This window comes from Saimiri boliviensis, chromosome 11, assembly GCF_048565385.1.
Source record: "Saimiri boliviensis isolate mSaiBol1 chromosome 11, mSaiBol1.pri, whole genome shotgun sequence".
NCBI lineage: Eukaryota > Metazoa > Chordata > Mammalia > Primates > Cebidae > Saimiri > Saimiri boliviensis.
Window position 1 is genome coordinate 47,123,525 of NC_133459.1, and position 21,779 is coordinate 47,145,303.

The window sequence follows — 21,779 nt, forward strand, 5'->3', positions numbered from 1 at the left end:
TGCTACTAAAGGTTATGTATATGCATAGTGTTTAATCCTAACAGAAATCCCAGGAGATGGGCATTGCCATTCCCAATTTACTGATAGGAGAACTGAGGCATAGAGAGTTTAATGGGCTGGACTCAAAGAGAACCTTCTAGAAACTCTGCATTTGAAGTAACGTGAATCTAGTCTGTTGTTGAGAGGTATCTGGAGTCTTTTGGGATGAAAACGTGTTAAAGAAATTGGAGGAGGCAGGCTGCTTGACAGGAATATTTCTCTAAAGCATGAAATCCGTCTCTACCCTGCTTTCTGCTAGAGTCAAAGTCAAAATCTAAAGAGTTAGAAAAACCACGTCTTTTATCACAGGTGGGAGAAGCTGTCCTTCAGAAAAATAATGATTTCTCTTAAAATTCCTGAAAGTTTCATAAACCATCTCAGACTGTTGTAGGAAAAACTGTAAACATTTCATGAATCCAAGGTACCCTATGTTCTCAGAGCCCCTGTACAATATTACATTTACTTCAAGTCTTTATTTCCATATTGAATCTTTCCCCTCACTGGCTATTTACTGATTTCCTGGGCCATGTAGGTAGGAGTAGAGAAACAGTTGAGCAGACCTAGGTGTGCAATACCTGGTGCTGGTGTGGGCACTTTATCCCTCATGGCACCTCCAGCATCTGGCTGCCATCTGAACATTTCAACAGGGCATTCCTCTCCACCCAACTCCAGAGCAAGAATCCTTCCACGCCTTTGTAAAACACTGTACATTCACATACACTGGATCTTGCTCTACAACTGGTAAGTTAGGCAGGTCAGAGATCGTTCTTCCCTTTTAGCAGATGGGCACTGAGGCTTTGGAAACTAACATTTACGGAGTATCTGTAACGTTTTGGAAATGTTAGTTTCCAGAGACTCAGTGTACCCATCTGCTAAAAGAAGATTGGAAGCACCTTCATTAAGCTTCCAATCAGGCTGTCCTTCTCTGCCAGCAGCCAGGACTTGTGTGCCTTGTGGAAACTGTGCCCATCAGTGGATCAAGCGCTATACTCAACAGATATCTCTACAGTGGCACAGCAAACTGTAGCCAAAGGTTCTCTTTGGATACCAATCTTCAACCTCTATAATGCATAGACAAGGGGAAAAATTAAGTCCCAGAGAGGGTAAGAGACTCACCTATGAGGACCAAGCAAATGAGTGGTTCAGCCACCCTGGCGGAGGAGTTTGTATTCCCAGCCCCATTTACTGCCACACAGTTTCTGCTGCTTCCTGCAGGGAACCTCTGGGATAATCAAGTCAAAAGACATGGGAATGGAACAAAGGTTTGGGGACCCACAGTCCAGTTCCCAGAGTTGCTGAGGCCTCAGTGACATGGTCTGCAAGTGCCCTAGGGATGTGATTTTTAACAGGGGTGGTTCTATCTTTTCCTAGGGGATGATAAACATCCTGCCATGGGGGTAAAGAATTACCTAGAATGCCATGGCTGTGGCCTCCTGTCCTCCATTATTTCTGAGTGTGTACGTGGGGTGTATGAGAAGTACCCTTTATCCCTCACCCTCCACAAAGTGGGTTTACTCCTTCCACAAAAAGGCTCTCCTCCAGGCCCGTGGACTCAAAAGCCTGTCGGGTATTGAGTCTCGGGTCCCTTGGTTTCTAGTGAGGAGCTGCCAAATCAGGGCCTTCTAGCCTAGCGATCCAGTGAGACCCCTGCTTCCCCTAAGGCAGACCCCGGTTTAACTGAACGGGGAAACTGTGCTGTATGTTTTTGTACATCTCCTTGGTATAATTATCTAGAACTGCATACTTGTTTATGTGCCTGTTTTTATTTACCATGTTTATGTTTTTATGTACACGTATTTTCTGTTTGATATTTGCGAATGTATGTGTTTTCTGCATATGTCTGTGCTGCGTGCGTGCGTGTGTGTATTTTGTGGGTTGGTGTGAATGAGTGCTGGTTCTGTGTGTGTTATTTGACCATGTCACCAACTGCTCTGTTTGTCAAGTAAATGTGTTATAATTTATTTATTTATTTGACAGAAAGAGAGCAGCTTATCTTGAGGACTGCAGGAGGCAAGAAAAGAAAAGGGAAAAAAAGCCAGCCCCATGTTGCTCTATTTTAAAAATTGCTCCGCGTTGTTATGGCAGCTAATTTTCGTTAAATGATTTAAGGAAACGGATCTGTCTAAAAGAGCCACAGCCAAGTTGTTATAGCAACACAGGCAGGAGCTGAGGAGAGCCTGTCTTCTCTAGTAAACGGGGAAAATCACCTCGGAGCGTAGAAACCTCTCAAAATAGCAACCTTGGGTTCTGAGGGACTCAGGGGGTAAAGGAAAGGGCTGGTGGAAACCCATTCACCTCCCAGATAGACCCCTGGGGGGTTCTTCTTAGCAACGGCCTTTTCACCTGAGTTGAGATCTCACCATTCTTCACCTAGACTATTGCAATAAGCACCTACCTGGTCTCCCTTCTTCCCATGCAGTCTTGCCTCCTTTGATCCACTCTCCACACTGCAGCCTTAGTAATTTTCTGAAGCATGCATTGTTTATTCATCCACGCATTCATCATTCAACAGAATATTCTCTACAGTGTCGTGTTCTGTGCTAGGTGCTGGGAGTACGGAAAGGTACTGAATGAAATGAATAGGGCATATTCTTGAACAGCATGCCAGGGAACACTAGCCTTTATTCCAGAAGTAATGCAGATCCACTGAAAGAATTTAAAGCAGGGAAGACAGACTCAAGTGGATTTACATTTTAGAATGACTCCCAGGTTTCTAGACTGAAGAACTGAGGAGATGGAAATGCTATTCATTGATCTCTCTTTCCCTTGCTCCAGCGTCTTTGAGGACTCTCCACTGACTACTAATGATTTTCAAGACTGAGAGAGGATATGTGCTGGAATAGTCCTAACAAGTGGCACTTTGTTCCATCGCTTTGATTTTTTTTAGTTATGATATTTAATTCAATTAAGAAACAATGTGAAAGTGGGCCCAAGACCTTGATTTTAGTAAGAAGAGACCTCTGTGCCATAGGAAGAAGCCAAATGGCTTGGTGCAGTGTTCAGACCCATCCCTGAGCTTCCTCAGCCTGCACCTCTCCTGCCCTCACAGCTCTGCACACCAAATCCAGAAGCCAAGGACTTCCACCTTTGTTCCATTGCTCAGCTTTTTCTGGAATGCTCTCTCCCCTTTCCCTATAACCTCCCTTCTCTCCAAGGCTCAGCCACCTGATGAAGTATTACCAATTTCCAAAGGGCCAGTCCAAATGCAGTTTTCTCCAAAAAGCTTCCTTGAATCCCTCACCCCCACCCCTACATGAAGTAATCTCTCTCAGCCCCATGTTTCCAAAGCACTGTGTTTGCTTAATTATAGCACACCTTCCTGACTCCCTGGAATTAAAACTTTACAAGGGTCTGGACTTCTCATCAGATTGTAAGCTTCTCCTGGCCTGGGACTCTGCCCTATTAATCTCTGTAACCCCAGAGGTAGCCCAAGAGCCTTGCACATGAGAACACTGAGAAATGTGGGCTGCCATCAATTAACTGAGGGTTTTAAAGCAAATGCTACTTTGCTATTTAGCTTCACCAAACACTGGATGCACCTGACAAGTACATAGTTAGATGCTGGTGGAGTTGCAGATGGGTGGTCATAGGAAGCCCATTCACAAATGAGCTTAGCTTTCTAAGATCATAACTGGATATAGGTGTCAGAGGAGAGCCCTGTCTGTGGCCTTGTGGGTGAGTGACTCTGGTTGTGAGGCTGATTGTATGATGTGAAGTCACTGTGGTACTCTACGGTATGCATGCTGGGAGAAAGCCAAACTCCCATGGATAGCAGGTGAGCTCTCAGCTGAAAGGTAATGTCGTTTCTCATGCTAATTAGATCTCAGATCAAAAAGCAGAATTGAAAGGGAAGAACTGGATTACAGCAAAGTTAGAACTGGCTCCCTGGTCTTTACCACCATTTGCCATCACTAAAGATATCAAAATGTGGCTGGGCACAGTGGCTCACGCCTATAATCCCAGCACTTTGGGAGGCCGAGGCCCGCAGATCACTTTAGGTCAGGACTTTGAGACCAGCCCAGCCAACCTGGCGAAACCCTGTCTCTACTAAAAAATACACGGTGGCATGTGCTTGTAATCCCAGCTACTCAGGAGGCTGAATCAGGAGAATTGCTTGAACCCAGGAGGTAGAGGTTGCAGTGAGCCGAGATAGACACTGCACTCCAGCCTGGACTACAGAGCAAGACTCAGTCTCAAAAAAAAAAAAAAAAAATTGTCTAAATGCTGCTCCCAAACAAGACGTGGTTAGATGGTGAGAGGAGGTTAGGGACTGGAAAGACAAGGGGTCTGGGATCTGAGTGAGCCCTTGATGGCCATAGACAGCTAATTTCAATGGTGGGTAAAATGGAGTAGATGCTGAGTCCAGGGCTCAAGCAACTAAGTGAAGATGATCAGAAGCCTCTGTCCTGGGAATGGGAGTGGGTGATGCATCTCACGTTCTATCCCTGGAAGTTCTGGACAATCTCAGCAGGTTGCAGGGAAACCTCTGCCACCAGATCAGAGCCTCCATTAAAGGAGGGCACAGTGATGGTGGCAGTGGGATCAGGGGATACTCTGAGGGAGAAAGAAGATTGGGGAGGGATCTGTGGTTTAATTGTTCCTTTTATCAGGAAAATCTTCTAAAACCAAGTCACAGAAGCTCTGGGTTTGCTCAACATTTATCCTGAGCACCTGCTTACAGCCAGGTCTCTGCTGGGCACCAGGGACCCTGAGATGGATTAACCAGACCCTTTCCCTGGGGGGTCAGTCAATCACAACTGGTAAACAGGGGCCAAGCCACAGTGTCCATAGGGAGCTATCATGGGAGTGGAACTTGAAACACTTTATATCTCAGATCCAGGGTAGTCCTCTTGGTTAAACACTTTGTTTTCAAGATTATCATTTAATACCCAATGTCCCCAAGAGGGGTAAGAATGTAGTGAGCACAGGGCTAGGAAAGCAGCCTTTGAAGTCAATGTCATTGCTAGTACAAGGACAGCAGGCTCCTGTTGCCAATTTAGAAGCACACAGAAGGGCTCATTCTAGAAGCCTTCCAGAGCAGTCCAGAAATATCACTTCAGCTCTACTGCAAACTGAACACCTCTAAAGATGGATGCATCACCTGGCCCCACACTGACTGTTTCTCCTGCGTTCCCATCTCAGGAAAAGTGTCACACTACTCTGCTGCCCGTCAAAACTAGGAATTATGCAAGACTCCTTCCTCTCCCATCAGCCACAGTCACCAAGTCCCTTAGGTCTGGCTCCTTATTACCTCTAGACTCCCCCTCTTCCCTTTCAATTCCACAGCAGCAAGTTCTAATGGTCTCACAGCCTCTACTTTGGCACCTTCCAAATCTATTTTTCTAACAGGCACCAGAGGGATCTTTCTGAAATGCAAACTTGATTTGTCAATTCCATGCTTAAAATCCTCAGTGGCTCCCTATTCCCATGAAAATAAAGTCCAGATTGCTCCCTGTACTGTAACTACCTCTTCTGTCTGCCCCTGGTATCAGCTGCACTGAATGACTTCCAGTCTCCTGAGTTAGCCACCCTTTCAAGGTAGGTGCACATGCTGTTTCTTCTGCCTGGAAAGTTTTCCTTGACCTGAGAATCCCTCATGTTTATCAGCTCAGGTGTTGCCTCCTGAGTTGGGCTCCCACAACCCCTGTGCTTCACTCTATGAATGCACCTAGAATAACTGACTGTAAATGTCTGTCTCCACCAGGCTGTGAACTCCTTGGCACCCAACACAGGGCCTGAAGGAATGACAGTTGATGTTGGAGGATCTTGCTGATTCTCTGCTTGTGGATTCTTTGGGCAGAAGGCCACCTGGACAGAAGTAAGGCTGTGCATTTAGAAACAAGTCCAGAAGCTGTCCTGGCAGTTCAGATAGTTCAGGGTTGAGTGATTATGATTATGTAAGTGACAGTGAAGGTCAGGAGCAGAAATGCACTTTAAGCTGCTAGGGTAGATGCCTCCAAGCACTGCAGTGTTTGCAACTGGGCACAGAGATGTCTGAAGTCAAATGTGAATTTGAATCAGATCCAGGTAATGGTTGTTAAGAGTCTGCTACACACCAATACTGTGCTAGGTATTTTCACATCTTTTTTCTTTTTCTTTTTCTTTTTTTTTTTTTTTAAGATGGAGTCTCGCTCTCTCGCCCAGGCTGGAGTGCAGTGATGCAATCTTGGGTCACTGCAACCTCTATCCCCCAGGTTCAGGTCATTCTCCTGCCTCAGCCTCCCGAGTAGTGGGGATTACAGGCATGTGCCACCACACCTGGCTAATTTTTTTTGTATGTTTAGTAGAGACAGGGTTTCGCCATGTTGGCCTGGGTGGTCTCAAACTCCTGACTTCAGGTGATCCACCTGCCTCTGCCTCCCAAAGTGCCAGGATTGCAGGCATGAGCCACCGTGTCCGGCCAACCTCACATCATTTTTAACTAGAGAGAGTATATAATTTATCATCCAAACAAGAACAATTTTGAGAGTGAAAGAGGGCATTGTTGGCCGGGCGCGGTGGCTCAAGCCTGTAATCCCAGCACTTTGGGAGGCCGAGGCGGGTGGATCACGAGGTCGAGAGATCGAGACCATCCTGGTCAACATGGTGAAACCCCGTCTCTACTAAAAATACAAAAAATTAGCTGGGCATGGTGGCACGTGCCTGTAATCCCAGCTACTCAGGAAGCTGAGGCAGGAGAATTGCCTGAACCCAGGAGGCGGAGGTTGCGGTGAGCCAAGATCGCGCCATTGCACTCCAGCCTGGGTAACGAGCGAAACTCCGTCTCAAAAAAAAAAAAAAAAAAAAAAAAAAAAAAGAAAGAAAGAGGGCATTGTTAAAGGGTATAAACCAGAACTGCCCCAGGAAAGCCAAGACTTACGACCATTCTACCCAGAAGTCATACTTTGTGCTTTTGTTCTTGGTAACCCCTGACATATCTTATAAATATGTATTTATCAGTATTTACTTGTTTAAAGTCTGTTTTCCTACTATATTTCAAGGGATAAGGGTTTTTTTCCCCCACTACTAGAAACCTCACTGCACATAGAAAGCCCTTATATAAGTAAATATTTGTGTAAAGAAGAAAGGAAAAAATGGAGTAAAAGATTGAGTGAGGAGAGAGAGTGGGGAAGAGAGGAAGGAACTGAGGGAGCTGGGCTCCTACTCCAGGCCAGCTTGACTCCTATATTAGTGCTCCACGCCCTCGCTTGAGGCATGAAAGAGTAACCTTTAGGTAAGAAAATGGCTTATACAACCAGCTCAGCACCCAAGGTGTACTTACTAAGATCTAACCAGCTGATGATCAATGTATTCATGGACCAAATCTCTGTAATTCACGCTTGCTGGATCTGTGTTTTGCAGCATGAATGAGCACCCAGTTGTTTGTAAGTAGATCAATAATTAGTGACACAATGGCATCTGAAACCTAACCTACTTCCCTTGTATTCCTGTGTTCCTCCCCGATCCTGCCCCCAAAGCCCTATTTGTGTCTTTGAGAATTTATCTAAAATACCACTTTGTTCAGTGGCTTCCATTCTGTCACTCCTCTGGTCCAGTGTCATTTTTTGGTTTGTTTAGTTTGTTTTTTACTGTGCCTCATCGTCCTACCTGGGAATAACTGTTTTGTATCTATAAACCATATTGCATTTGGCATAATAAGATTTTCTGTGTTCAAGCCAATTCAACTCAACATGCAGTTATTGAATATCTATTATCAGCCAAATCAGGAAAAAAAAGTGTAGGAGCTTGTTCTCTTTTGGAAGGAAGTAGCGGAAGAAGGCATTGCCATTCTATCAGGGAAATTGCAGTCAACACAGAAGCCTGGGAGGGCAGAACTCAGCAGACTACAGATACTTCCTGAGAAAATCAAAGGCAGCTTCTGTCTGCAAGGAAAGATGATCAGGATGACATTGAGAGGTCAGGGGCAAGTTCATGTCTGTAAGAAATAGGAGAAGACAGCAGGGTTCCAAAGCTTAGAGAAAGACAGCAAACCACAATCATTCTTCTTCTGCATAGGGATTTGGTGAGCACAGTTCATACTTTCCTTTACAGACAAAGAGAGATGAGTTGGAGAAAGAAGCAAATATCCTAAAGCTATATTTATGCAAGCCCTGACACACAAGGTATATTGTGAAAGGACCTAGGAAAGCAAAATGCACATAGGACGATCCAGATAACAGTTGAGTTTCATAGCCAAGAAAACTACATTGCACCTCAGGACTGACTTTTTCATTAACCCCTGCTCTAATATATGCATTTGTTTTTAAGCACACTTTTCTATCTGATCAATACCCATGTTGCTCTTTAATTCAGGAAATTTTCACTGGCATCTTCGATGAGGATAAATAGAATGGGTTACATTGGTACATCCCTGAAGTACCCCAACTGTGTGACCTTTGCTGTCTTAGCAGTCACCACCTCTCACCTGACAGCAGTTATGGATCATAAAATCAGTCATTGAAGTTGGAAGGGACTCAAATGGAATTTCACTAGAATGTCCTCCAAACAATTGAGTCTCCTCTGTGCATCCTTTTGGGCTAAAAGTTGAACAGTTTTAGTAAGGCAGAGCTCACAGCTCACACACACACACTCCATTCTCAGGCAGCTATAGTTGTTATAAAGGTCTGTTCCTTTACCTCTTCCCATGTCCCCCACCTGAAAAGAAGGTCTGTCCTGCCTGTTCTGCAGTAGCTCTTCAGAGACAGAATACTTGGTTTGTTTCATTTCTCCAAGCTATGAAACCTCACTGTCTTCTCCTATTTCTTACAAACAAGAACTTGCCCCTGGGAGCAAACTTGGTATGGACGCCCATTGTTCTGTCTGCCTATGTCCCCTTCTTTCTTCTGAAATGGTAGGCCCTCTTTTCTGGAAACAGGTACCAACCCACCCTCCAACTACAACCACGTGGTTCCAGAAAGGCTGCCTTGTCCTTGCATAGTCTTGTATCCTGAGCCAGAACTAACTTGGCCAGAAGTAGGCATGTCCTCCAAACTAGGTCAATCATAATCCTTTTGGAACTGGAACTGGAAAATGACAGTAAGTTACTGTAGTGTTGAGAACTTGGCAGTCATGTTCCCTACATGTAGAAGAAGCCAGTTTACAGTCTTCAATTACATGACATGCCCTTGGTACTCCTCTAATAAATTCTCTATTTTGCTTATACTAATTCAAGTTGTATTTCTTTAGCTTGTAACCAAAGATCCTTGACAAATATGGATACACTCTAATATATTTCTTTATCCCATGAAACCTTCACAAGTGAACCCACTATTTGTGAGCGATCACAGGAAAAGACATTGGGAGAAGGTCCTTGGTTCTGATGGATTCAGACAAGAGCAGGCCTAGTGTCTCCCTGGGTTTAGCTATGTATTCCTAATTTGTGGCTTCTAGTGGACTTTCCCAATATAATGCTTCCCTTTCCCAGTTCAAGCCATAGATCAGCAGCTGTGGAGGGCATTCAAGTACTTACTGGGTCGTTGTACATCTGGATGATGAGTTGTTTCACCCCATGCAGGGTAGGGTGGGCCCATGGAGAGGGATCCAGCCAGTGACGGTTCAGATCAAACCCCATCAGAGAACACCTAGGCAGTAACCAAAGTAAGAGTCAATATAGGCAGGACAAGCTGAGCTTCTCACCTGTCAAAATATGCTTAGGAGTAGGAGCAATGATTATGTCACTTACCTAGCATTTATCATTTTCCAGACAGTTCTAAGTACTTTATATGAGTTAATTCATTCAGTGCCATCAACAACTCTATGAGGTCACTACTATTACAATTCCTACTTTACAGAACAAGAAACTGAGTCATAGAGAGATTCAAAAATATTTCTGTGGTGTATCCTCATGTCAGCACCCATAAACATGTGCACGTATTCTCCACACTGCAGCTGAGAAAAATGCTAAGGCCAAAACCACTGGTGTTCTCATTATGCCTCTTTACTCACATCTATAGCTAATCCATTGTCTCTCTTCAAAATACACCATACCCCAACACCTTTTTACCACTTCCTCTGGTATCACCTTGAGCATGCAGGGTCTTTCTTTAACCTGGTCTTCTTGTTTTCTCCTTGCCTCCTCCCACCTCACCTTCCATGACAGTGTACCGCAGACTGAAGAGTTCCAAAAATTTTAGACTTCGACATGGATTCAAGTGCTCCAGTTACATAGGTTTATGTTTTTTCCCTTCTTTTGCTGAGCTCAGAGAGCCAGTTGCATGTGTGGATTTGAGGACATAATATGAACACCTCCAGGGCAAAAGCCTTCTCTTTTCAAATGTCTCTTTCCTCAATGCCCCTGGAGGGACTGGGAGAACCTCATTTCTTATCACTATGCTACTTTTATCTCAGTGAGAACCAGAGGAGAATAATGTGGAAACTTCTGGGAACATCCTTCTGCTCCACATTCAGATTTTCACTAGAGTCCTGCATAGCCTCTCTGGCAAGTCCATCCTTACTGAGTGTGGGATAATGCTCCATGGTATGCAGAGGAGAGAGATATCACTGGGTTCAGGTCCCCTGCCATGCTGATGGTGTACTACGTGACCCTGGACGAGTCTCTTGCTCTCTCAAAGCCTAAGTTTCCCCAGCTACTAGTAGAGAAGGAGCTTCTACAAATGGACCACAAGCCTCTTTCAGCATAAACTGCACTCTCCCTTCCCCACAACCTCAGTGGATAGGAGCGCACAAAGAAATGTCCCCTCTGTTCCAGGATTTTCATAAGAGCAGTGATGCCTAGATTCTAACCATTCTCTGTGCTCTAAACAGAGGGATCACTGATGCTCACCTTCTAGGCCAGGTAGCTACCTCCTGACCTTGAATTTGCAAAGGGTTCCCCTTTCCATTTGCCATTACAACATGAGCATTTTTCTTTGTTAATAAAGTCTTTGTAACTAATGTTGTAATAGCATTATAATATGACATTATCCCATTATATAAACCCCCATAATTCATTTAGCCATTTACCCACCGTGGCACATTTATTTTGTTTTCAATGCTGCACTGTTTTCAAAATGCACTGATGAATACTCTAATCCCTAAAGTTTTCTCCACATTTCAGAATTTTTTTCTAACAGTTTCCAGAAGTAGAATTGCTTGGTAAGAGGATTGACTGACTGTAAAATCACTATTAAAAATGAAAAATGGTCCTCAATATAGAAAGTAGAAAAGAAAAAAAGTAATGTCCCCTTCCTATCAGTCAGATATAACTACTGTTAGCCTTTTGATGCAGTTCCTGCCATCTTTTCTTTCTGAGCTTATAGTGGTAAGTGCAGCAGTAGCTAACATCTAAAAAGTGCTTACTATGTGCCTTTACATGAATTATCTCATTTCATTTTTGCTTTTATCCCATACAAGCCTTGTATTACCATTTTAAAGAGGAGAAGAGAAAGGCTTAGAAGATGTAAGTAACTTTCTTTAAGGTCATTGAGCTGCTATTTAATGGAGTTAGAATTTGAGCTCACGTCAACCTGATTCTCAGAGTCCAAAATCTTACCAAGTGCTCTCCTTACTCTGCTCTCCTCTGACTACATTAAGTTGTCTTTCAGAAAGGAAACATTTAATGCTGTGACTAGTACCTTGATCTACAGACATATCCGTGTAGTTCTTAAATATTCTTATCTGAAGTATTGCTACCCATGAAAGTGATTAAGGACAGACAGAGAGAGCCTCACAGCCACACTCATCTGAAACCTGCTCAGGGTAATTTGGCCAGCATGTGGTGGAGCAGGCTTCAAACCCAGGACTGTCCAGCTTTAATGTCTATAAGGAGCAAACAGTTTAAGTAAGCTCTCTGCTTTTGAGAATGTATAAGTAAATTAAAGAGGAGAGACTGGTTTTGGGAACTAGGATGAGGCAAGAGTTAAATATAGCAATTCATCACAGTTTTATTAAGAACCTTCTATACACCAATGGTAGTGTTGCTGACACTGAGTGATTGATAAGAGATGTTCTCTGGCCTCAAGAAATGGATAATCTAGCAGGAGGGAGAAGATATGCTTACAGGTTTATGTCCATTTATAATGCAGGATAATATTGTGAGTATTAAATGAGAAAATGCACAGGTTTTGGTACATAATGGTAACTCAGAAATGCTGTATTGTTGTTTTTATTGTATTTTATTATTATTTTATGCTATGTCCTATGTGAATGACATAGACTAATAGTTTCATAGTCCATAGGGGGCTGGAGTGGGCACCAGTGGGTAGGGATGACCTCTTATCTCTTCCTTCAGTCTGGGAATTAGGGAGATCTGAGTTCAAATCCATGCTCTGTTCCCTCCCAAGTGCAGTAGGCATTTGTTCATGTCCTTTGGGGAATGCCCAGCATCTAACCCTGTTACTAGATGGGGGGTTGAGTGGGGTGAGTTTCCTCCTCCATCATTACAAGATGAGGCCATGACTGTGTCCTGTCTCCCTCCATGGAAGTCAGATGAGCCAGATTCTACCTTTTTGTAACCTGGTAGCAAGGGCAGCAATAGGAAACCCAGGCTCAGGCACCAGCCACTCCTGCCCAAGACATAAACTTGGGGCTGGGTGACACGAGGCAGCAGGGAGTGCTATGCAGCAGTGCTACTGTGGAAACAGAGGCAGAGTGTTCCGGCCCTTCAGAGTTGCTCAGTTAATTGCTCTGGTTTTCAATTCTAGCTACCTGTGTTTGTGTGATTCTGCAAGCCCCTTTGTATAAATCCCCTTTTTGCTTCAGTGGCTAGAGTCAGTCTTTTTTAATTTTCGCTGAATGTATCCCTAATCAGGTGGTCCTATGAAATGATTTATAGAAAATTCTGGCCGGCCCCTATATTGTCCACTTCCAAATAACTGGTCACTAAACAGAGGGAATCACTGGTCTGGGTGCTGTACTCACAGAGCTCTTTCAGCCCTCACTGAGCATCTAAATATTTAGAAAGGTACATCACCCTTGACAACAGGCTTAATCATAAACAATTGTATCCTTAAGAGATGCTTAGTTATGTATCTCTTTGTCCCCTCTCCTCTGCTCCCAAACAGGAATGTCCTCAGCACTGTCTTGGGCAGGTCACCAGGTTGCTCTAGGACACCACTATGACCTAAAACTCACTACCTTTCCAGTTAGCTTATCTCATTCTTGAACCTTCCATTAGAAAATTCTTCCTCCTTAGCTGAACGTGTCTCCCAGTCACATTCTCCGTCTTCCTCAGCCTTGCCTCATGGAACTGCACCGAACAACAAGGTTATACTGTGGAGGCCAGAGACTTCAGGACTTATAGTTATGTTTAAGTTCTAGCTGTGTACCTCACCAGCTGTGTGATCTGTTTTAAATTTCTTTTTTTAAAATGCACCTCTATGCTTCTGTTTTATCATATGTATAAAAAGTAAACAACCCCGACTTTCTGGATTGCATGCATGAACTAATATCTGTAAATGGACCAGCACAATCCTCAGAAAAGCAAAAACATTGAGTACATGATAGCCAGTGATGACAGTGGAAGTGGTGATCATTATGGCACCATTGAAATGGTCTCAACTGAAATATTAGCCCCTCCAGGAAGTAGAGGATTTTCACTGCCTGCACATGAGGAGTAAGTGCTTTTCCTCTGCTCCCGTAGCGTCTGTTGCTCCCCCAGCAAAGTGGCCACAGCACAAGACGTGGTCATTGTTGAGTCTGCTTCTCCACTGGACCATGAGTTCCTCAAGAGCAAGTATGCCATCTTATTCGTGTTGGTATTCCTTTGCCTGACAGAGAGCCTGGGTTATGGCAGACATTGAAGAAGTTGTTGTCGAACAAACATTTCATTCTTTCCTAAGCATTTTCCTGTCTAATATGATATCATTCTCACAACCATTCAGTCACATGATAAACCTCAATTTCCTAGTGAGAGTGTTGAGGGCCAGAAAATGTAAGCCATTCTTTAGAGGCTAAATAATAAGTACTCTAAAGGGCCCAGACTGGAATTCAGGTGTCTTCTCCCTGGGCCTCATGGTGTCCCCACTTGGCCATGCTGCTTCCAGGAAACCTCTTTGATTCAAAAAAGAACTTCAAAACTGAAGGAAAAGTGTTAGAGGTCAGAGATCCTGAAAGGTCAACTCCTAGAGCCAGCCTGCTAATAAAAATAGAATGCAACTGGTGATTCAAAGGCATCTTCAATCCACAGAGAATCTAGATCTTTTTAGAAGCTAAAGCATTTGTGATGTTCTTCAGTGAGTAGTACCTGCAAGGCACTTTTTAAGCTGATTTTAAACGAATGCTTCTAATGGCACTCAATCTATCAGTAGGTAGGTATTTACTGAACAAAACATCTTAGTAAAGATGCAGGATCCCTGGCTAGGAGCCTGGGTTACAGGTCCCACCTCCAACGTCTGTGTCATCTTGGAAAAGTCACCTCCCCTCCCTAGGCTCTATGTACTTATTTGTAAAATGGAATACTATTCTTCACTCACAGAGATCTCTTTCAGCTCAGTATATGATTCTAGAGTATCAACAACTGGGCTTTTTACTCCCCAGAGTAAGGGGCATTGGAGGAAGCATATATTTTCAATTACGTTCAAGTACAAAGAAAACAAAATATTCTAAGAAAAATGTTGATACAGTTTTAAAATGAAACTCCAACTAGTCAAGGATTACCAGTATCTTAACATTAATTGCATGCATTGCTCAACATTCGAGATTTGTGGGACACAAATGGGAGTCTGCCAAGAGTCAAGGCATGAGAGAGCATTCCAGGCAAAGGATATAGCATGTGCAAAGTTAGGGTAGCAAGAATGGTCAGAAATTATGCATATTTCTAACGGCTGCTAGTATGTTCTGCTTGTGTCCCTAACTGGCTATGAGCACAAGAGGCCAAGGCTGGTGCAGGCTCTCTCTCTTTAGTGGTTTCAGGACCAAAAAGCAGCTGCCCAAAGACAGAGGAATGGATAAGATGGCCTCCAGATGCCAGGCCCTCACTCCTGTGATTGCCAGTTTAGAGTCACTGAATGCAAAATCCTGGGTCCCTGCCCTAGGTCTCTGTCTCCTTGGTGCTCTTCTGTTACTTGTTTTGAAGATGACATTTTTGCACAAGCTCAAAATCAAGACCTATGTTCTGACAAGAATGGGGGCTATTTAGGACACCAGTGGGAAAGAATCTTTCACATTAGGACCATCCTAGAAAATGCAAATATATGGTGGCCAAATGTACATATGACTGCATAATATATAATATCTTTATTTTGAGTTGGAAATACTCTTAAGTATCTTTTCTTTCTTCTTCTAATCTACGAACTCCATGAAGGCAGGGATAATGTCTGAGTTATCTTGCCCACCCCCACTCCAACAATGTCTGCTATAAACCCAGGTGCAGAGAAGGTTCAATACATTTATTGGATAAATGAATGAGTGAACAGATTAACAAATGCATGAATGAATACCTTGCAGGTTTGCAAATATGGGTTAGATAGTTACTTTCAGACTTATTTTGAAAAGTTAGCACTTACTAAATGCCAGACTCATTCACAACAATCAAATTAGATAGGTATTGTTTATCATCATTTGATAAATAAGGAAATAAAATCCAAGAAAAATTTGACTTTGAGAGGGTCATTTGACAACTAGTAAGATATAGACCTGGAATTTGAACCCAGGTCTCTTTGATAGCAGGACGGTTCACAGTCACCTTTGAGGTCCCCCAGCCATCTGCGGGGCTGTGTGATTTATAAAAGAGATGCTAAGCTACTCATTTGTCAGATCTCCCCATCCTGTTCTCTTTCTTATTTGCCCAATGGCAGAGATATAATGGTTCCAGAAAATGTTATTCAAATGGCAAATAAATAGCTCCATCTCATGAAGGGCATCATGCCTTATTCCTGTTCGCAATAATGGCAGCTAGAATGAGAGCAGTGATTTCAATTCCCCTCCTTATGATTTCCTTTTCATCTCCTCTGAAGAAGGATAGAGAAAAAGGCAGCTTGGCGGCTCCCGATCAATCTTGCCCTGAGCACCGTGAGGCTGCTCTAGGGAGCAGTGGCATTGACAAGTAGAGATGTATGAGGTACGCCTGCAATTGTCCCCCAAACACAGCAGTTTTTCAGCATTACCAATGAGCTGGATTGGATTAAGTATATTTGCACCAAAGCAAAATAAATATTGCTTTTTTTAATGCCACTAAAAGGTTGGGATTCAATTGTCCTTGGCCTGAGGCACCTTCCAGCTCTATTGATTGGCCAGTGTCAGAATGCCAGATAATCTGTCATCAACAGTCCCTGAAAAATGCTTAGCATGTGGCTTGGGCTCTACTGTTGTATAGATGGAGGATTGCAGGCAGTGCCCTGTGTCCCAAACACAAGAGACAGTCAAAACACATCCACTTCTCATCACCACTGCCAAGATATTTAAAGCATTCTCCTCACATCCCTTCTTAGGTCATCATGATGAGGAGATGTCTGTGACCAGGACTGTGAAGACAGAGAGGAGGATGGTTAAGAACATAGGTTTCAAAAGCAGAAGGACTTGGGTTTGAGTCCCAGATCTGTCATCTAGTAGTTTTGTGACCTGGGACAAATACATCTGTTTTACTCAAAGACTTGAAAGTGCTGGGAGGGCAGAGACTGAATCTATTTCATTTGTCACTGAGTCTTCAGCACTGGCACAGTGTCTCACACATAGCTGACTCTCAGTTGAACTGTATAAAATAGAGGCTCAGAAGTTGTAAGTAATTTGACCATGGTCCAGCAAGGATAAGTGGGCAGAGGCAGACCTTGAACCCAGTCTGCCCGACTCTACAGCCTGTGTTCTTAGCCACCATTATACTCTGTCTTAGCAGTCCTAGGAGTCAGGTAAGAGCCTAACAGAGGGACCTTCCCTCATGTGCAGTGAGAGGTAGATGCAACACTTTTATTGTTTAAATGGGGAATCTAAGTCTCAAATGGGGGACTAACAGGAAAGGTATGTTTATGCAAACTGACGAAAGGTGCTGCCCTCTACCGCCCAGGGGAATAAGTTGCAAATAGGTGCCGCTTCTGGGTGGGTAAAGTACGGAATAATGCCACTTGGTTGCCAGACTTTGGATTGAGAGCAGAGTCCTAGCCCATAGCCCCATCGACCCCTTGACAACTGAACATTTGTACAGTGCACAAACTGCACATCCGTATGGAGCAGCCTTGGGTGTGCCCAAGGTTTATAGCAAAGTCAAGATTAGCACTCAGTCTTTCTTCTTCCAAGGTTTATTCAGCAAGGTCTTTACCCTTTAATGGTGGCCTTTTTGGCAAGGTGGTAGGATTGGGGGCAAGCTTGCTCAGATCACACCTGGAAAAGGGATTATCTCCAACCCCAAGAAATTACTCCTAGTGGATAAGGAGAGGCTTTCGAGTGCCTTCTCTCTTCCCATATAGAGCATAGACTTCAGGGATCCATCCTGTCTCCTGCTTGGCAGCAACAAACACTGGTTCAGTTGGACTTCCAGCACTGCAGCTTAAAACAATTCTTCGGGCCAGTGACCAACTGGAAAAATCTGAGATTTCATAAAAACCAATCCCCACATTTCAAAGATGGGGAAGCTGAGACGCAGAGGGCAGAACGAGTCTGCCAAGTTCACATAGCAATTCAAGGGGACAATAGGAAGTTCATTCCAGAGCCAAAGAACTATTTTTCTCTATACAAGAACAATGACAAGGAGTTTACTCCTTTTCGAAAGGTCGGAGGGAGGACATTTTCTGAAGCAATACACTGGCCCTTGAGGCTGGAAATTCACCATTTCAGTTTCTTAAGTGAAAAAGGACAGAGGAAACAAAAAGGGGGCATAAAAGTCTTTTAAGTCTTCACAAGATCGGGGTGCTGACAAGACTCTCACCTGCCTGCACGGAGCTCTGAGGCAAGTGTGGGCTCAGGAGCCACACTGCCTGGGTAAAACCCTGGCTTGGCCAACATGTTTTATCTAGGTGGTTGAACCTCTCTGTGCCTTGGCTCTAATCTGAAAGTGGGAATTTCGTCTCCCTCAGAGGGCTGTTTTGAGGACTAAATGAAATCATATCGGTAAAATGCCAAGGACACCATCTAGATTGAGATAAGTGCTGCACATGTTAGCTGTTCGTGTTTTGATCTTGGTATGATGTTCAGGATCCTTCACAATCTGGTCCCCAGTTATTCCTACGCTTCTTACACTACGTTGTCAATCTGTACACCATGCAAGGGTAGCACGTGATAGAGCCTGTGAGCTAATAACAAAAAGGTACCCCTCTGCAGGCTGATGCAGTTCCGCCCAGTCTCAAGTCTTGCCAAGCCTATGCTGCACTCCGCCCTCCACCTGCCCTCTTAGCTGGCACCTGTGTGTGGTGCACATACTGTACCCTGTGTGGGATGCAGCCTGGACCACGTGCCACAGCCACACAGACCACTTGGCATTCCCCAAGGACCTCCACTCACTCAGGGCTCAAGCAGCAAGGCTCAAAGGGCTCTGGGCCAAATCTCTGGGTGTGATTCTTGGATCTCCTTCTAGTACAGGCAATACTTGGGCAAATGACTTAACCTCTCTTTGAGTGTCAGTTTCCTTATCTGCAGTATGAGGATAATACAAGACCTACCATATAGGTTCATGAGGTTGTTGGGAGGAACTCTCCTTTGCTTTCAACCCCAATGATAACTTTCAGTCCTCAGGAGTAAAAAGAATGGATCTTCCTCTCCATTCCCTTGTTTTCTCTTCCCAAGGTAGGAGGTGGAACTTATCTGACTGGTCAGCTCCAGAAAAGAAGCAGAGCCCATTTGGGCCTAGCCCCTCTAAACATGTGTTTTTGGGATTTGGAATCCTGAAGGGCCTATTCTGGTCTCCTCTCTGCCACATGGCGGGTTTTCTAGGAGGCTTCTTGCCTCCTCTTCTGCCTGTGTCTGATGGGTAAGTTGAATTTTGAAGTGAAGTAAAGGAGGCAAGTTTGGCCACAGGTATGAACTATGCCTTCCAAGTCCTGCTATTATCAATAATAAAGCTAATATTTTGACTCCTATTTTTCTGATGCCTGTATCTCCTTCTAAATTGCAGGAACAGGACGAGAGTAGGAGCGGTAGTATTATCTCCAAATCTCTAGTGGAAATACTACATATAAAACACTTAAAATAGTGTCTTGCAGGCTGTATACATTCAATTAATGTTGTATATTATCATTATTACCATGTTGTCATTTATTATCATTATTCCTTTGGTTTGGAACATGCTACCATTCTCTTCCCCTGGCCAACTCCCATTCATCCTTCAAGATTCATCTCACACAGTTCTTCCTTCAGACATTTTCTCTGACTTGCCCTATCCCAACCCTCTTGGCTGGGTTAAGAGGTGCCTCCTCAGGGACTTCACAGCCTGGGAATCTCCAGGCTTCCCACCATCAGCACAGTTATCTCCTCTCTGGACTGTGAACTCCTTAAGGACAGCACAAGGGCCAAGCCTATCTCATATTCCCCAGTGCGTGGAACAAAGTATGTGCTTGGGGAATGGGTTGGTGGGTTGGGAGGGCCGGAGAGGAAAAAAAAAGGAGACGGAAGAAACAGTTCAGTTAAAAGGCTTCTCATGTGGAAGCAGAGTACCTGCATAAGCACAGATGTGAACAAGAGCAGGCTGGTTTAAGACAATGGAAAGAGCCCAGGAAGGCAAGAGGAACAGATGGGAGTGGATGCAGAAGGTGGACAGTGGGAGAGGAAGCTGAAAAGAAAGTTTGAGGCCATTGTGCAGGCACTGAATACCAGGCTAAAGAGCTTTGGTTCTTCTGAGGGTCAGTGGGGGGCCGCCAAAGGAGTTTTACATAAAGAACTGGCACTATTCAAGCAGTGGTTTAGGAACTAGGACCAGAAATGATGAAGTTCTTGATTCTATCACATTGTTTTGCTCTTCCAGACTCCCCAGCCACTAATTCTGGGTTACTGTCTCCTCAGAGGCCTGACTTCACTGTAGAATCAATTATTAAGATCAACTTGCTATCAACTCTAACTTTGAAATGCTATTCAGCTGCTTGCAGGGACAGGGACAGGGAGCTGCCTGCACAGACATCTCGCCATCTGGCCTTTTCTGTGGAACCTGGCTGGGAAGCTTATTTGAATAATTGGTTTTGGCGGTGTGTACTTGTGGGTTAGACACCTGATTACATTGCCAGCCCCAGCGTCCTTTCAGCCTCCACAGAAACATCACTCAGATTACGTAAAGCAGGAGAGAGTCCCTGAGAGGTAAGGGTCTGTCTGGCCCCTGCTGTCACTCTGGCTTTATCTGAACTAACTGTATGGCTCACTCACTGTGTGACCTTGAACGAGTTACTTAGCCTCTCTGTGGCTTGGTTTCTTCTTTGCTTCAAGGAGAGTGATTCCTGCCCTGCCTACACCACAGTCTTCTTGTAAGGATCTAAGGGAAGATGGGGGAGTTTCAGCTTAGCAGAAATGCAAGTGGAAAAATTTAAAGATTTAGGTTGAGGAGAGCTCAATGTCAGACAGCAACATGGGCTGTATTAGAAGAAGCATGGTCCCCAGAATGAGGCTTCTGATGGCCTCTTTCTATTCCTACTCCCTGAAATAATTAGTTCTATGAACTTGAGGTGGTTACTTAATCTACCTGTGTCTCAGTTTCCTCATCTGCAAAATGAGAATAATAATGCATGTGTTCTAAGGATTAAATGAAACAATAAATGCAAAATGCCTAAAATAGTGCCAGGTTCAAAATGCTCAATAGATGTTAGCTGTCATTATCACTGTTATTATCATAATGATATTCTTCAGTCCTGGACACCAGGCCTGAAAGACAGACAATGACAAACATCTGGAGCACGTTCAGAGGACAGTGGGAATGACAGGGAGGGGAATGGATTTCAGATTACATATGAAAAGTTGGAAGGCTTTGGGGATGTTTGGCCTGGAGCCATGGTGGGATTGAGTGGGGAGGCGGGAAGGGTGGGAACACATGATCTTCAAATGGCTGGAGGCTACCATGTGAAAGGTGGGCCAGGCTTGAATAATCCTTCAGAGGGCAGAGGCAGAAGTTACATGCTGGCAGGTTCAGCCTGAAAACAAAGTGCTTTCTAACAGTCAGAGGTAGCATCAGCACGACATGATGCCTTGGAAAGGAGGAAACAGCCTGTGCCCAAAGGCAGGCAAGCAGAGAGGGCATGGTCTGGATGGGGCACCGGACTCGATGTTTCTCGTGATGCTGTGAGAGGGCACCCCAGCAGGGAAATGCTGTGAGAGGCCACCCAGCAGAGGAGGCTCAGAGTGAGGAGGGGCTGGCAGATCACTCAACAGGGCAATACGTGCTGCGGATCTTTGTTTTCTCTTTCTAGCTTGATGAAAAAATATGCAGTTTTTATGCTGTTACAAAACAAATAGAACATTGACATATTTATATTTTACATGGCTGATTTTAGGTTCTATTCTATTTTTTGGTTGTTAGAAATGTTTCTCCTCTAGATTTTGACGTGGAAGAGGTAGGTAGGCCAGTTATAAAGTGTGTGTGTGTGTGTGTGTGTGTGCTGGAAATACCTTCCCTGGTGGTTTGCCCTCTGCTATGGTTAATGATGTTTCGTTGTGCAAATCTTTGTCTCCCTTTTATGTCTTGTGATCTCATATATCATCTATCCATCAAAAACTCTCCTTCATCACTACCAGTCAGAAGGAAGTACTCTCTGCTTCAGGAGACAGTGTATCAAGAGGTTAACATTGGAGCAGCCTAGGGTCAGCAACTAGCAGGTTCCTTGGTACTTATGTGCTTCAACCTCCCTCTCTACTTAAAGTAGGAACATCACACTGCCTCCATCACAGGGCTGCTGTGAGGATTGAATGAAATGATATACATA

General features: G+C 44.1%; 1 protein-coding gene across 7 annotated transcripts in view; it reads right to left on the reverse strand.

The window, feature by feature from the left end:
* The window catches only part of LOC101050152 (AGBL carboxypeptidase 4), a 1,418,805-nt gene that overhangs the window by 131,087 nt on the left and 1,265,939 nt on the right, over positions 1–21,779 (reverse strand). For all 7 annotated transcript variants that reach the window (XM_074380786.1, XM_074380790.1, XM_010349316.3 and 4 more), the window contains one exon: positions 9,488–9,599. In XM_074380786.1, coding sequence (XP_074236887.1) covers positions 9,488–9,599 — 112 coding nt within the window. The remainder of the gene's footprint in view (positions 1–9,487; positions 9,600–21,779) is intronic.